The 16,168-nt window shown below is 50.7% G+C and overlaps 1 protein-coding gene across 4 annotated transcripts in view; it reads left to right on the top strand.

Moving 5' to 3' along the window:
• Positions 1-16,168, top strand: part of HNF1B (HNF1 homeobox B) — a 136,444-nt gene that overhangs the window by 93,050 nt on the left and 27,226 nt on the right. For 2 of the 4 annotated variants that reach the window (XM_027087392.1, XM_027087391.1), the window contains exons 6-7: positions 732-918; positions 2,380-2,615. In XM_027087392.1, the coding sequence (XP_026943193.1) occupies positions 732-918; positions 2,380-2,615 (423 nt within the window). Of the gene's footprint in view, positions 1-653; positions 919-2,379; positions 2,616-16,168 lie in introns of all 4 variants that reach the window. The other 2 variants (XM_027087390.1, XM_027087389.1) reach the window with 1 other exon arrangement.

Raw genomic sequence — 16,168 nt, 5'->3', positions numbered from 1 at the left:
CACACACACACACACACACACACACACACACACACACACACACACACCATTGCCTCCGAAATGATCTGAGCTCTAAAGAGCTTCTTCTCTTTCCAATACAAAGGTCCAGTTATATTTATTTCAAAGCAGTAGTCAAAAGATTTGGGGTTTGGGATTTTTCAAAGAGCATAACATTATAATGTTGATCCCTAGGAATTATGAGGAGAGCGGTGGGGGGAGCTATTTTCAGCCTCTAAACACTTTGTCTAAGTGCAGATTGTACTTTTGAGCATTTTTTCCCCTAGACCTGAGACTCGATGGAGTTCATCTCCTTGACATCAAAACACAAGAGTTCAGGATTCAGAGTGTTGCTTCATGTCTGAGAGCCAGTGAGCCAATGAAATAATAATAATAATAAATTGTCCTGCAAACAATGGTCGGCCACGTTTGAGCTCCTCTAAAGAAAGGAAAGGGGTGGCTTTGGTGGGGCCATCAGAAGTGGGCAGTGAGGGGCCTGAGCCGAGCCTACCCCCTGCGCCCCCATCCGCAGTAACAGCAGGTCCCAAAGCTCAGGGGAGAGGAATAAAGGTGTTTGTTTCTGTTGGTCTATCTGTCTGTGTGTCTGCTGAGTGAAGGCTACAGACCCTATCAAATCTACTCCTTTCTCTTTTCAGAATTCAACCAGACAGTCCAGAGTTCTGGAAATTTGACAGACAAAAGCAGTCAGGATCAGCTGCTGTTTCTCTTTCCAGAGTTCAGTCAACAGAGCCAGGGGCCTGGGCAGTCCGATGATGCCTGCTCTGAGCCCACCAACAAGAAGATGCGTCGCAACCGGTTCAAATGGGGGCCCGCGTCCCAGCAAATCTTGTACCAGGCCTACGACCGGCAAAAGAACCCCAGCAAGGAAGAGAGGGAGGCCTTAGTGGAGGAGTGCAACAGGTAACACCACCAGAAGCTCACCCGAGCAGGCAGGCAAGCACATGGACCCGAGCTCCATCCCCTCAGTCCTGGAATGTTGAGACATTAGTTATCCAGATAAGGGGCCAAGTCACGGTTTCCCAAAGTGTGTTCCATGGAACCCTCATTTCAAGCCATGAATAAATCAGTTTGAGAAGCATCCTTCTGCATACTTCCTCTTAGGGAGTTACGACATACATTAATATTTTAAAGGCTGCTCTGAGAAGTCCTGCAGTCAAGAAACCCACTTCACTTTGCTGAATTGGTTGTTAACCATGGGAGGTCTCTCTGTGGTATACCCCTATGAACTATTTTATCCCAGAGAATGCTGGAGAATGCTGGTCTAAAATATAATGCCAATGAAGGCAGAATCATGTGTTTGACCTCCCTTACAGACCAGGGAAAAGCTATCCCTTAGCCACAGACTGGCTTTGGCCTTGACCAAATGTTACACACATTGGTTCAAAGGAAACTTAGCAGGAGAGCAAGAATTGCTCAGATCTTCCCTCCACTCTGCCCACACTGATTAGAGTCCTTTTCGTAGAGTTCATTTGTTCTTAATGACATGGAATTTTAAAGAAAACTATTAGAAATCCTCAAGATATCTTTTTGCTTCATTCCTGCCCCATCCGCCCTGACTCCAACCTTGACTTTTAAAAAATCTGCTCTTTGCTCTGGTTAAGACCTCTCTCTGGGCTGGACTGGCTCTGGCAGTGGGAGGATACAGCCAGGGAGGTCAGGCTGGGGAGTGGGGAGGCGAAACGATCCGCCCATACATGTCACAGTGTCCTCAGCTGTGCTCTGGCCCCCTGCTGATGAGAAGGACCCCCCCATTATCCACTGGTGTCTAAGAATCTCTCTCACTCCTGGCACTGGGGTCTCATCAGCAGTTGATAAAACTAGAGACCAGCCGTCTTTTGCGTGGCTTCATTTATACCTCACCCAGCCTGCCCCTTGGAGGGGGTTCTGCTGTGTGAATAAGGAATCTCGCTTCCCTGGTACCTGTGTGGGATGTCCAAACCCCAGAAGACCAGAAGTCGTTTCAGGGTGCTTTGGAAGGGCTTAGGCAGAGCCGGGAGCTTGCCTTTTGTAGGGTGGGAAGAATAACCACATCAGGAGGAGTCAGGAGGCCCACCTGGACCTTCTCCCTGAGCTGCCTGCCCCACGGCTTCCTCTCTTTTTCGGGAGCCACACCAGAGGCTGCACCCCTGACTCCCGCGGCAGCGAGCCTGCTCCATACCTGTGTTCCGCCCCACTCCTGCCGTCTCATCAGATAACTACACGGGCTGGCCTTTTCTCAGGACAGGCTTTCCCCCACTCTGTCCGTGACCTCTTCGCCCTCTTTGCCAAGGCCCCCCCCGTGATTGTGCGTCTGGGGCAAGACGCCGGCGGGCCGGCCCCGGGCCGCCCTTGCTCACCACCTCCCCTCCCTCCTGTTCTCAGGGCGGAATGTTTGCAGCGGGGTGTCTCCCCCTCCAAGGCCCACGGCCTGGGCTCCAACCTGGTCACTGAGGTCCGCGTCTACAACTGGTTCGCAAACCGCAGGAAGGAGGAGGCATTCCGGCAGAAGCTGGCCATGGACGCCTACAGCTCCAGCCAGACGCACGGCCTGAACCCGCTGCTCTCCCACGGCTCCCCGCCCCACCAGCCCAGCACCTCCCCTCCCAACAAGCTGCCAGGTAAGCCGGGCCCCAACGCCTCGGCAACCAGACCCTCCGGCTTCTCCCCACGGCTCTCAGGGTGTCTCAGAGGAGGCAGTGCTTTTGGATGGTCCTAGGGCTGGCCTCCTCCTGCTGCTGGAATATTCTCGTGAGAAGAGCGTGTGGCTCTAGTTGGGTTTGCTCTAACTCCTCGCTCGGCCTCCGGGGAGCCCTCCGCCCGCCTCGTTCTTCTGCAGGCTCCTCTCTCCTGCCCTTGCGGCTGCTGACTCAGCGGGTCAGGGCCGCCACCGGATGAGACGGAGCAGGCTGCCTCGCGGGTGTGCCCGGTCCACGCCGCAGGCAGAGGGGTCGCCCCTCCGCCCCATCCAGGTGCACCCCCAGGGCTCTGTGCAGCTGCAGCGGGAGGAGCCCAGGGCCCTCTGGGGAAGGGCCACTCTGCTTGCTGGCGTCTGTGCTCCGCAGAGTTAGGGCGGGGCGGGTCACTTGAAATCTTGGCGGCGATGAGTTGGCCAAAATTGGTTGAGTACCTGTGTGTGCTGCCGTGTGCCAGGCCCCCGGCCGGGATTAGGTGCCTCTGCTCTGGGCTGTGGGCTTGTCAGGATGGAATCCTACACCTTCCTGGTGGGAAAGCACCCCCCTAGGCTGAGGGCTGCCTCGGGCATAGGCTGGGGATGGGATGAGTACGTCTTCGCCTGGGGCTTCGTCCTCCCAGGAAAGCCGGCTTCCCGGAGTGGATGTGTGTACTGAGGTCAGTTTGGTGCCTGTGTAGACAGACCGCGGCACAGCCTGCTGCCTGCTCTGGAGAAGGGTTTGCAGAAGGAGAGCCGAGCACCATTTCTAACTCGGGGGACGGCTCTGAAACTGCTCGTCCCCTCGCCTGCTGGTTGCCCTTCTGATGGGAGAGGCCTGAGACCTGGGCGCCGACCTAAGTGCTGGGGGCACAGGCTCAGAGCCAGCAGCTGGGCCGTCTCCAAGCATCTGTTCCACACTGCACCTCATCTGCCCAGCATGACCCCTTCAAGTGTCTCTGGGAGCCTGCTACTGTCCAGCGCGAAGCCTGGGGGGCCAGGGAGGGGAGCTTCTCTGGGTCCCGTTGCCACGGAAGGGGAGGGCTCAGCCACATGAGAAGAAAGTTGGGGTTACTCTTGAGAGGGAGACAAACCTCCAGATGAACGCTGGCCTGACACTGGCAAAGTAACTACCCCTGTGCAGTAGTAATCCCTGGATCTGGAGCGGGGAGCTCCCGTGGGGCGTGGCTGGGGTTAGGGGCGTTACTGAGAAGACAATGGCTATTGTGCTGGGACCTGTGATCTCCACACCAAAGTCAGGGAGCCTGCAAGCCAAACAAAGGCCCGGCAGCTTTCTGACAAGCTGGGGTTGTGGTGAGGTCACCAGGCGGTTGTTGGCTTAGGCATTCTGTATGGTGACAGGAGACCCAGAGAGGCGGGGCTGGAGGGGCTGGAGCAGGTACTAGGGACAGGGCAGGGGTCGGGCGGGAAACACGGCCCTGAGACACCACCGAGCCCTCTGAGGAGGCGTATCCCACTGGAAGTGGATTCTCTAGGGTCCCCGGAAGTTGCAACCTTTTTATAAATCAGTGAATATTAGAACCGGGAGGAACTTGGAAGAAGGAAACTGAGGCCCAGAAAGAGGTAGTGACTTTGCAGAGTTCCACAGGGCGACGGTAGCAAAACAAGGGCTAGAACCCAGGCCTGCCGATTCCCACCCTGTACTTTCCCACAGCACAGACAGGCGCTGAGTCTGGGCACCACGTTGGTGATGAGTAAGACATGCACGCGTCTCTGCCCCTGGGGGCTTATGGTCTAGTTGGGAAGACCTCCTGCTGCCGTAGAGTCCCTAGAACTGGCTGGGGATCAAGGTTATCTTTGGGGAATTTGTGCGTCTTTCTAGCTATTTATGGAGCAATAATTATGGGCCACTGTGTATTTTCAGTGGCTACCTTCCCTTCTCCCTTAATTTTCATTCAGGGTTCATCAAAATAGTCCAGGGACTGATTCTCTGGACTTAGTTTTGAATCCTGATTCTAACCTGGTTCTCATTCCCATAACTGCAGTGTGGTCAATTCACATAACTTCTCTGAGTCTGAGTTTCCTGTCTGTAAAATGGAGATATAGTACCTACCTCATAGGGGCCATGTGAGAATTAAACGAGAGAGCGTGTAAACACCATCTTTCCCCATAAACCATAACTACTATTATCATTATTATTATCACAGAAGGCTAAACAAGCGGCAGTGGAAAGAGTGACGGGCAGTAGAAATCTATTTCCTTTTCAATTTCATACACGGGCATTGTTCCTAAGAGGCAGTGAGGTGTGTTCCGGGGCTGGGGTGCAAATGCTGCGATCAGGCCCTGGCCCCCTCGCAGACTGCTGGTGGAGGCAGCGCATGGGTTGTGACAGGCTCCTAGGGAGTGCACCCAGGGCCAGCCTGACGGCAGGGAAGGTTTGATCTGAACTTCTCACGATATATTTCCCAGCATGGTCCCTACAACCAAGGTATGGTCTCTAACCAAGCCCCAAACCTACCTGGATGCAGAAAAGGGCTCTGTGGTGGCCGAGGAGAAACCAACAGCCCGAGTCAGCACTAGCAGCCCCTAAGGCTGAGCTGGGGAGATGAGGTCCCCACCCCCTCCCCACTTTCCCCTCCAAACACCAGTCTCTGAGCCAGGAGGACAGGAGGCACCTTTGAGACAAATCTTTCCCTTGACCCCTCTTCCTGGAGAGGAGAGCATCCCTTCTGTACCTGAGCCCCTTCCCTCCCAGCCACGCTTACGGTGCTGTGGCCCACTTGCCCACGGTGACCACAGTGTGACCCTGGTCCTGGAATGTCCAGCACAATAGGAGTGGCAGAAGGAGCCCTTTGCCTCTGTCAGCAGAGGCTGATTGGTTACAAGGTGCCCTACAAACACACGGTCAGCAGAATCAGCTGTTTTCAGCGTCGCCCCTCCCGCCTTTACAATCACACGCCAGCATGCAGCCCGGGGTTGTCATGGCTTTGTCTTCCTCATGCATGCTTAATTGACAATTAAGTTGAGTCTTTGAACCAGCCTGGCTGCCTCTGATGGGGCTTCATCTTTCCAGTGAGTGTCACAGGGGCACCCTTTGTTTGCTCTTCTTGGGGGCCTGGAGTTACTGTAGCAGGCTGCGGGCAGCCATTTATCTTCAGCCGGGAAGGCCTTTATCTGCACCCCCCATCCCAGCTCTCGCCAGCAGGAGCTGTCCCTGGTTATAGGCCCTGTGACAGCCTATTCTGAGGCCATTGAGCAGGCCCGGAGTGATGGCCCCGACCTCCATTCTGGAGCGGAATCAAGAGAAAGGCCCCCCAAAGGTCAGAGAGCAGGGCTGTGGCCAGGAAGCAGACTGGTTGGAGACTGGTGCCTGTATTGATCAGCCCGAGGAGGAGGAAGTTGGCGTGGGATGGAAGCTGGGCTAGCCTTGGCCCAAGCCCTGGGATCGGCTGCACGATCTGCGGTGGCCTTGCGTACTGTCCCCTTTGCTCCAGTCTGTGGCAAACTCGCCTGGTCGCCTCCAGCAAACTCACCTGGCCGCCTTGCGACAGCAAGAGAGGGCCAGAGGTCTTCATCAGCCTTCATTCACCCCACACCTAATGTCCTCCCTCTTGTATCATCTTTCGAGAAGGAGGTAGAGGCTCATTCTCCTAGTAAGAAAGTGAGGCCCAGAGGCGAGAACAAGCCCTACCAGGATAACCTTTGGATGTCCTGAGCCACGCAGCCTCTTTACCCAAGTAGAGGAGACGTTTATTTCTGTGGCTGCTTTCTCCTCACTCCCTTCAAATTCTACTCCTGCCTCTCCAAGCCCAGGAGCTGTGATTGCCCCCATGGTCAGATCAGAGCTTGAGGACCTGAGAATCCAGCCTCCTGCCTCCCCCCGAACCCCTCTTACATCTCCTCCTAACTTGCCTGCAGAAATCTAACCCTGGGTCTTAGACAAACCAGACTCTGGGCCAGGATATCATGTGGTCGCTGTGGTTTTCCCTGACACTGAAACCTGCAGAACCCAAGGAAATCTCAAAAGTGCCCAGTGGTGGGGTCGTGAGTAAGTCTGAACAATGAGAACAGCTAGTGCTGATTGAGGCTTCCTGGGTACCAGGCCCTGGGCTGAGTACATGCATCATCTTATTTAATCCTCACAACTTTGTAGGGTAGACACCATCCATAACCTTACCCCTTCTTTTACAATCAAGGAAGGTGAGATATTTTGTATGTCAGTAATTTGCCCAAGTTCATATAGTTTGTAAGTGGCAGAGACAGGTTTTGAGCTGTTACACACTGACTTTCACTTTGCTTTATGCAGATGCTAAGGACTTTCAGGCATGGAAATCAACACACACACACACACACACACACACACACACACACACACAATCCTCCCACAGTTCCTGCTTCTCCTATATTCTTACTGTTCCCCTCTGAATGACAAAGGGGCTTTGCGAGGTGGGTTAAGGGTGGGGTCTCCCAGTCTGGCTAGTTTGCTGCTTCCGCCTCCCTCTCAGCCTCCCCCCACCCCGCCACCAACTGTTGCCCCTGACCAAGGTGGATTCTGTGCCCTGCCCAGGGAAGAAATCAAAGCCCCCTCTTTCACAACCCCATCCCCATCTGGGTGGGGATTTGAACTGCCCTTGCAGTCGGCACCGTCTGGGGCACTAAATGCCTTAACAACTTAATGGGGCTTCTGAGACAGTGCAGGCACCTCAGCTCACCTCTGGAGCCCCGCCCACTCCCTGGGCAGCAGACGAGTGGAGGGGGTTTATGAGGGCAGTTGTAAAAATATTCATCTCCGCAGCAAAGACCCCCACAGTAAATAAGCCCCATTGTCCCTAAGTAGTAGGTTCTTTGAGTTCAGAAGAGAAACAGATCCTGCCTTGAGTCATCTGCTATTGTAGAAAACACACTTATACTGATGTGGAGTTCAGTGGCGGCCACGGCTCCAATGTTCTCCTTGTAGGGACTTTATCTGACTGCCATTTTATCTGTTGAATTCGAAGGTCATTTTATCTTGCGGGTACCACCCCATCGGCTGCCACTAGATTGGGCAAGACAATCAGGATACTAATGAGCTTAAGAGGCCCAGCCTTCAGAGCATTCTGCTGGCAGCCTCCCCCTGATAGTGGACCAACCCTGGTCTGCATACAAAGAACCCCGGCTGCCCGGGCTGGTGGGACTCCAGCCTCCTCACAAAGGGGCCAAGGAGATACCGGTGTTCTATCACTGAAGGCAGCCCTACCTGCATGCCTAATCCCCCTGAAGGACCCTTAGAGAATTCAAGGACTCCTTGATGCCTCCTGTCCGATCCGAGGAGGAAGGAAGCTGCCCGCAAGCACATTGCCCCAGCCCGCAAGTTACGGGAGAAGTGTCCTTGGAGTCTGTTTGTTGAAGGTTTGATGGAAACTGACAAGAACTGGGAGAGAATTAAGCAGAGGGAGAGAGGCAGAGAGCTATGCAAGGGTCTATGAAGCTAACTGCTGGCCGGGAAGCCACAAGATCAAACACAAACGGGGAGAGGGGAAAAAAATATGTATATATGAAACATAAAAATAAATATATATGAAACATATATATATATGAAACCTAGCCCCAAAATAAAGTCAAATACATTCAATCCTGGTTATCATCCTAGCTGTGCATAAGAACTGTAATACAGGGGATGGCAAACTTTCTGTAAAGAGCTAGATAGTGACTATTTTAGGCTTTTCAGGCCATACTGTCTCAGTCGCAGCTACTCAGCTCTGCCTTTGGAGAACACACCAGCCATGGACCGTATGTGAACAAATGCACATGGCTGTCTTCTAGTAAACTTCATTGATGGGGATTGAAATTTGAATTTCCTATGATTTTTGCATATCACAAAATATTCTTTTTTTATTTTTAAAAACTATTTAAAAATGTGAAAACCATTCTGAGCTCGTGGGTCATACAAAAACAGGCTGCTTGGCCTGCAGCTCACAGTTTGCTGACCCATGCTCTAGGACAACGGTTCCTAAATCTCGCCACATCTTAGAATCAACTGGGAGACTTCCAAAAATCCCAGTGCCTGGGCTGTACCATAGACGCCTGACCGTCAACAATACCGACATTTAATATATGCTAAAGATACTCTGGAGAAATGCTGTTATAAATCCAAGTGGGCGTAGCGACAAAGTCATGGGTATGGAGGTCGACATGAATCCCAACCTCAACTTGGCCACTGATCAGCTGTGTGACTCTGGACTCTGAGCCTCAGTTTCTCAGTGCATAAAATGGAGACACCGGCTCATGCAGATGTGGGAAGGATTAAATGAGATAACATATGCAAAGCACCCCAGATGTAGCAGGCTCTCATAAATGGTACCTATTACCATACCTTGAGAAGCCCAGTGGTTTGGGTTTCTTTTTCCTCTTTCCCTCTGTTCCTCTTATAGGTTTATTTCAACCTCAATTTTGAGACAATTTGAGTAGGTCTACTAGATACTCATCTTGGTGTTTGCAGTAGACTCAGGCTGGCTTCTTGTAGTAACTGAGTCTCAGGCTCTCATGCTTCCAGGAAGGACTGCTCTGCGACATCCAGAAGGCATTTACAAGTGCCATGTCCAGCGCCATAGGCTTTCAGTGCAAAGACACTAAACAGTGAGAGAAAGCTGGGAGGAACCGTGGATGGTGGAGGGGATGGCAGGTCATGACCGTGTTAGCAAGGTCAGGTACGTAAGATGACCCTGAATTTCCTGTACCTAATAAGGCATTTCTCTCCTTTAATGAAAGGAGGTGTGAGTACCCCTGCTCGTCGGTAGTTAGCCCTGGGAACCTGCCACTTAGAGAGGGTGTGGTACTTTCCTGGTGGAGGCCAAATCTGAGAAGCTTCATGACCTTTGTTCTTGGAAGGAAGCTCCCCCAAACTTCACGCAGAAGAGCAGTAAGAAGGGGTGGGGTAGACACGATTCCCGCAGTGAACGCAGGAAACCTCAGATGCTCCTGAGGGCTGATTTTCTGGAAGCGACATTCCTGTACCTGAGAGCAGGCATCTGCTTAAGATACCTCCCCAGTACCCTCTGCTCTGGCTTCAGCAACCCCGTCCAAAGCACACCTGTGTGAGTTCAGCCACGGAGGAGCTGACCAGCGAGGCTCAGTCTCTCTAGTGCTCTCAGGAAGTCAAGACATTTCTCAGGACGTGTACACTGCATGTCCCTCCCAAGCTGGAGACACACCATGCATGCCGATGATCTTTAGCATTTAATGACTTTCCCAAGGGAAATCCACATCCCCCAGGCGAACTGGTCACAGGCAGTCCATTGCCAGGACCGCACTCAGATGCGTGTGTCTGGGTAGCAAGGTGTAGCACCCCAGACAGGCTTGGGCTTGAATTGTGGTTCTGTCCCTGTCTGGCAGTGTGGCCTCAAACAAGTTACTTAGCCTCTTTGAGCCTCAGTTTCTTCATCCATAAAGTAGGGATCGTAATACCTATCTCCTTCAGACTACGGAGGGGCTTAAAGGTGATAAAGTGCGCCCAGTGCCCCACACAGTGCCTGACCCAGAAGGGGTTATTAGGTTGACTCAGGAGCCCTCAGGGCGTCAAGAGAGAGGAAGAGCTTTGGTTCTCCCTGGGTTCTTGACGGGGCTGTGGTTTGCAGTTTCACCCTGGAAGAGTTACCCTTTTTATGAACCTGCTTTTCATTTGAGACATCAGGATCAGTGAAACCCAAGTATTGACAAGATCTGCGGTTCTCAGGTCTCCTTCCCAGGCCACATGTAAGGCATCTGGGGAGTTTATTAAAAGTACCCATGTCTCCCCCATCCACACCTTTTAGAATCAGGATTTGGAACAAGGGGTCAGGCATGGGAAGTTTCAACAAACTCCCTAAGAGATGTGGATATACAATCAGGGCTGGACATCATAGGCTAGATGAGAGAAGGCTAGAGTCTCAAGGGGTTGGCGACAGTCGTGAGGGTCCCCTGCTGAAGTAGAAGAGATGAGGCAGCTGGGCTGAGGGCCCCAGACTCGGATCCAGGAGCCCTGAGGCACTGAGGGGCAGGGGTGACCTTGGGCAAATCACGTAATTTCTCCGGGAGTCTGGCAAATGGGACCTTTCAGCTCTGGCCTTTCAGCCCTGACAGGTTATTATTTGGACGCTGGGGCCCAGGGCTCTGCTGTTTGAAGTAGCAGAGGGAGCTTTGCCATTGTGATACTTTATTGTGAAGCTCATCATCTGTCTCTCTCCCTCCTGGTCTCCCTCACTCCCTCACTTCTTCCCCATTTCAGGAACTGTGTGCCTTCCACCTTTATTAGGGACCATTAGAGCTTTACAGCACCAGCAGATTGGGTGGGGCCAGTCACAATAAACAGATTTAAAATGGGTATAAACGAGGCACCTATAACTGCTGGAGGTTAACACTTTCGGAGCCTTTGAGTGGCAGCCTGACTGCCCAGGCCTGCCCACCACAGGGTGCCTCTCTCCAGTCGGCACCTGTTGGATCAGGCTGGCAACGAAGTCCAGTGAGTCCTTGCTCAGCAAGGATGGGAAACCTCTGCACAGCATCTCCCATTTGGAGAACATCAGTTTGCATGGTGAGCACAAAATTGGTGCTTAATTTATCTCAAGATGTCTTACGAATGGAAACAGAAATGAGCCTTCTCCTCCGTCGTCTTGAGAATCCCACTGCCAGGTAGAGCATAGGGTTTGCATCCCTACCTGTCAAAGACAGAGAAAAAAAACCAAGAAAGTCTTATTCTCACCATGAAAAAGGTAGTCCCTGAAGTCTCTACAAATCCAGCTCCCTATGACTTTTTTTTTTTTGGCTTTTCTCACCACTGAGTCTCTAGCCCAAAGCCCTGTACCTGGCACGTGGTAGACCTTTCGTATATTTGTGGAATGACAACCTCTCTTGTAGAGGGCTTCCTGTCCAAAAGCTTCATGCATAAATCCCCTGCTTTATAAGTGTGTTATTCACTTTCAAGCTGAGCATGGAATTCGTTTTATTCTACACAACGTATGTACATATTATTATGTAAAGCATATTCTCCCCTTTGTAGAAACAAGTCATTCAGTTCCACCTCCATGAATACTGCTTAACTAAAGTATACAGTTCACCAAAAAATCCCTCAACGTTAAATGCTACCAGGAAGTTTTCAAGGAACATGTTATTATTTTTTCTCCCTTGTGTTCTGCTCATTTAGCTTCTCCTTGTTTAGTGTATTAGCTGAGTTTAGATGACTCGTTCCGTTCAGTTCTACTAGATTACTTCCTTTTGTAGAAAAAGTTTTTATTGGAGTATGGTTGATATACAATGTTGTGTTAGTTTCAGGTGTACAGCAAAGTGAATCAGTTATACATACACATATATTCACTCTTTTTAGATTCTTTTCCTGTATAGGCCATTACAGAGTATTGAGTAGAGTTCCCTGTGCTATACAGTAGGTCCTTATTAGTTATCTATTCTATATATAGTACTGTGTATATGTCAATCCCAATCTCCCAGTTTATCCCTCCTCTCCCTCCCTTACCCCCTGGTGACCATAAGTTTGTTTTCTACATAAGTTTTGTTTCTTATCTGTTTTGTAGATAAGTTCATTTGTACCCTTTTTTTAGATTCCACACCTAAGTGATATCATATGATATTTGTCCTTCTCTGTCTGACTTACTTCACTCTAGATTACTTCCTTTTATAATCTCTTACCAGCATCCCTTGGGCAAGCAAAGAGCAAGAATTACTCTTCCTGAGTTTCTATTGAGCAACTGAGAACTAGAAAAGGGATTGGACTTATTGCAAGTCAGTCATTTGGAGAAATGGGAAGGAAACTCCCCAGCTCTGGGCTGCCACCAGGTCTCTGGGGGAACCCCTAAGCACGTTACTGGTGCTCCTGGTCAATGGAAGCCAGTGGTCATCCACCTTCCAAGGTATCAGTGCCCAACACCTGCTGCTCCCTGCGACCGGCATCCCTGAGCCTGCCGGGTGATCAGTGGCTGTCTGTCATGCTGATGGTGATGATGATGATGATAATGATGCTGGAGCTGCCCTCCACGACGGTGCTGAAGGGGCTGAGGTGTGGCCGGGCAAGCGCCCGTAATGAGCTCTGACACTTGCCGGGCCTCCAAGGATCTTCTCCCCGGGTACCACTTCCCAGTAGGGTCCTGCTGATGAATAGGTCGCAGTGGAAAACCTCTCTCTTCTAAGGCAATTTTATTAGCCCTTCAGTCACAATACAGATGTCTGTTTATGGGACCTCACTTTTATGTGGACACCCAGTGGCTCAGTCTGCTGATGACTTTATGGCCTTCCCCGTTCCCCAGACCCACTAGGAGCATCGTCATTCTCCTCGTCAGCCAGGCCTAGGGGCCTTTGTTGCAGCCGCATTCCCCCTGCCTGCAAAGGCAGCCCCTCAGAAAAGACACCCCAGGAGCCAGACGGTGGCAGGGCTGTGTCTGCCTGCACAGACTTTCAGCCTAACGATGTCCATCATTAACCCTTCTTAGTTTTACCCTAGATGCCTTTGGAGAAAGGCCTTTGAGTTACTCAGGTTGCCACAGTAAATCCCCAGTAATTGATCCTACTGACCCCCAAATAAACCCAAGGGGCCTAAAACTGGGTTCTGACACGGCAAGTCTAAATTTGGGGCTCCCACCAGCAGCCCAAACCCTTTAGAAATGGTCAGCCCATCAGGACCCTAGGTAACAGGTATGTTCTTAGGCCTCAAGAAGTAGGGAATGGGTAGGTCCTTGCAGGCATCCCACTGGCCCTTTGCACTCTGGATAAAGCACTGTCCAAGGTGTCCGGTGTGGAAAGGAAGAGCTGCGACGTCATACTTACTCCTCAGCACCTCCACCTCGTACCTTCCAACATGAAGTTGCTGAAATGCATCCATGCTATCTCTTCATTTTGATTAGATGTTAATCTCTCTTTCCCCTCTCTCCTTCTCTGCTACTCCTCCTTAAAAATACCTGCCTCTCGTCAACCTCAGAAAACCCGGGAGATCAGCGAATAAATTATACCATTTATAATTGCTCAGTCAGAGTTGAAGTGCAGTCAGAGTTGAAGTGCAGGCCATTCATTCATTCATTCATCACATGCTCTTATCGAGGGGGCAGAGCATAGTCTGTACAAGGTGCTGAGGAAGGAGATCATGGAGAAGACAGATGAGGTCCTGCCCTCACTGGGCTTACATTCCAGTGAGAGATGCCGCCAAGAAAACAAATGAAATCATTTCAAACTATTAGTGCATCACGATGGGAGGCTCAGGATATGTGGAGTCAATGTGGGGCTATCGGGGAAGAGCGAGAGGGGCCAGCTTCGGGATACTACTGCTTCGCTGGGAGACCCTTAGCAAGAGATGGTGGAAATGACTTCTTCCTCTCTGAACCTCAGTGTTCCACTCTGTCAAATGGGCATCTGGGACACACTGAGAAGCAGACTGTGTAAAACACTTACAGAGGTGAGGCCCTCTCAGGTACTCGAGGGTTGGCTGGGTTTCTTTCACGTGTAGCAGCATCTCCCGGATGAAGTGTTCATTGCAAACCCTCTCTTGTTTGCCTGCAGAAACCAACTCTCTGCTAAGGAGCAGGCGTGGTAGCCGAGATGGGCTTAGTGGGAAGGACAGGCAGCCCTTTCTACCTCCCCACGTGTGCCATTTTTTCAGGTGCACATTCATTTCTGTTCTCAGCCGAGATGCTTTTGATGGAAGCCTTTGTCTTTTCTTGGTTACATTTGCTTTGATTTTTATAAGAAAACCAGTTTGTGGGCTTCCCTCAAGTATCACTCAACTTTTACTCCTTGAGTTCAAGAGTGTTTACCGTCCCCGCAGGCCTGTCTGTGTTTCTCCTCTTATGAATTGGGCTCCTAACTAAGCCACCTCGGGTAGAAAGGGATCTGGAATTGAAACCAGCCCCATGTTTAAACTGCTTTCATCTTGCTTCAGATTTTTCCTCCCAGACTTTCAGATTTTTAATCTCCTCAACTCTTGGCAAACATTCATCTTTATCCTCAGAGAGAAGGAAATATTAATAAGAACCGGCAATAGTCCTGCGTGCAATGAGGAAACTGAGGCAGCAGTGCCAGCTTATTTGAAAGCTTTCATTTTTGGAGTTCCCAGTTTCACGCTGGGGGAATTGTTCACATTCTTTTATCCTAAATGAGTATCTTAAGAAGTTCACTAGACTGAATCACATGTGTCTCTGCCTCTCTCCTCAAGAAAGTGACTTGTTTTGGGGAAAAGGGGGAGTGGGTTTATAAGGATGCAGTGCTGGACCCATCAAGACTGGCCTGGTGCCCCTACCCCCAAACCTCTGTTTTGGCTTCATAAGAAAGACAGCTCTGTCTACTTATAATTGATGGACACGGTTGTTTCCTTTTTGGAAGAGCTTTCTCCTCTGCACTCTCCCTCCTGCCTGATTTTAAATTCCCAGTTTCCAGACCCAACAGTGCTGGGCTGCACTCTGCGTGAGGTTAGGAACACAGGGGAAGAATGTGTGTGACAGAGCCCTGGCCGGTTGAGTAATGTTTACTCTGTTGGTGGCTGGGACGCTCACTCGAGCTGGCAGCGGTCCACCAGCCAGAGGAACATTCCTGCATTATCAGGGATGGGAGATTGGCTTTGAAATGTCAAGAGTGAAAGGCAGCCCACCAGATTCTGGGTGCAGCTCACAGACCCCAGTGAAAGGGACCCCCAGGCTTCAGGCTCAAAGGCCACGTGAGGTCAAGCTGAGCCTCCCACTGCCCAGGAGACCCCCACCTCCCTCTTTGCTTCTTTCTAAAAGAGCGATTCTGGTCATGCTTTCTGGGCTGACGCTGCTGTTCTGTTTGCCCAGCATTTTCTTTCTCAGGAGAACCCAGTGCCTCTCTAACCTTATTTTATTCATTCATTATTCTGGCTTCCGAGGAAGGGAGATCTGTATGCCCATTTTACAGATAAAAATGCCAAGGCCCAGAAGTTGACTGGCCCAGAACCATCAGAGAGTCAAAGCAGAGAGATGAGAGAGTATGAATTTAAAGTGGCTGGACACTGGTGCCCAGTTGATTTCTGGAGTTGTGGAATTGGGGTCTCAGCTGGTTGTTTGTTTTTTTTTTAGCCGCACCACATGGCTTGCGGGATCTTAGCTCACCAACCAGGGATTGAACCCGGGCCACGGCAGTGAAAGCGCCAAGTCCTAACCACTGGACCGCCAGGGAACTCCCTCAGCTGGTTTTTTTAAACCATTTTTTAAAATTGAAGTGTAGTTAATTTACAATGTTGTGTTAGTTTCAGGTGTACAGCAAAGTGATTCGGTTATACATATATATTCTTTTTCAGATTCTTTCCCTTATAAGTTATTACAAAATATTGAGTATAGTTCCCTGTGCTATACAATAGGTCCTTGTTGTTTATCTCTTTTATATATAGTAGTGTGTATTTTTTAAAAATATTTATTTATTTATTTGGCTGCACCGGGTCTCAGGTGCGGCACATGGGATCTTCATTGCCTCGTGCGGGATCTTTAGTTACGGCACGCGAACTCTTAGTTGCGGCATGTGGGATCTAGTTCCCTGACCAGGGATCCAACCCGGGCCCCCTGCATTGGAAATGTGGAG

Source organism: Aethalodelphis obliquidens, unplaced genomic scaffold (genome assembly GCF_003676395.1).
Source record: "Aethalodelphis obliquidens isolate GAN/ISIS:26980383/991018 unplaced genomic scaffold, ASM367639v1 scaffold58, whole genome shotgun sequence".
NCBI lineage: Eukaryota > Metazoa > Chordata > Mammalia > Artiodactyla > Delphinidae > Aethalodelphis > Aethalodelphis obliquidens.
This window is presented reverse-complemented; position numbering and strand designations above follow the sequence as displayed.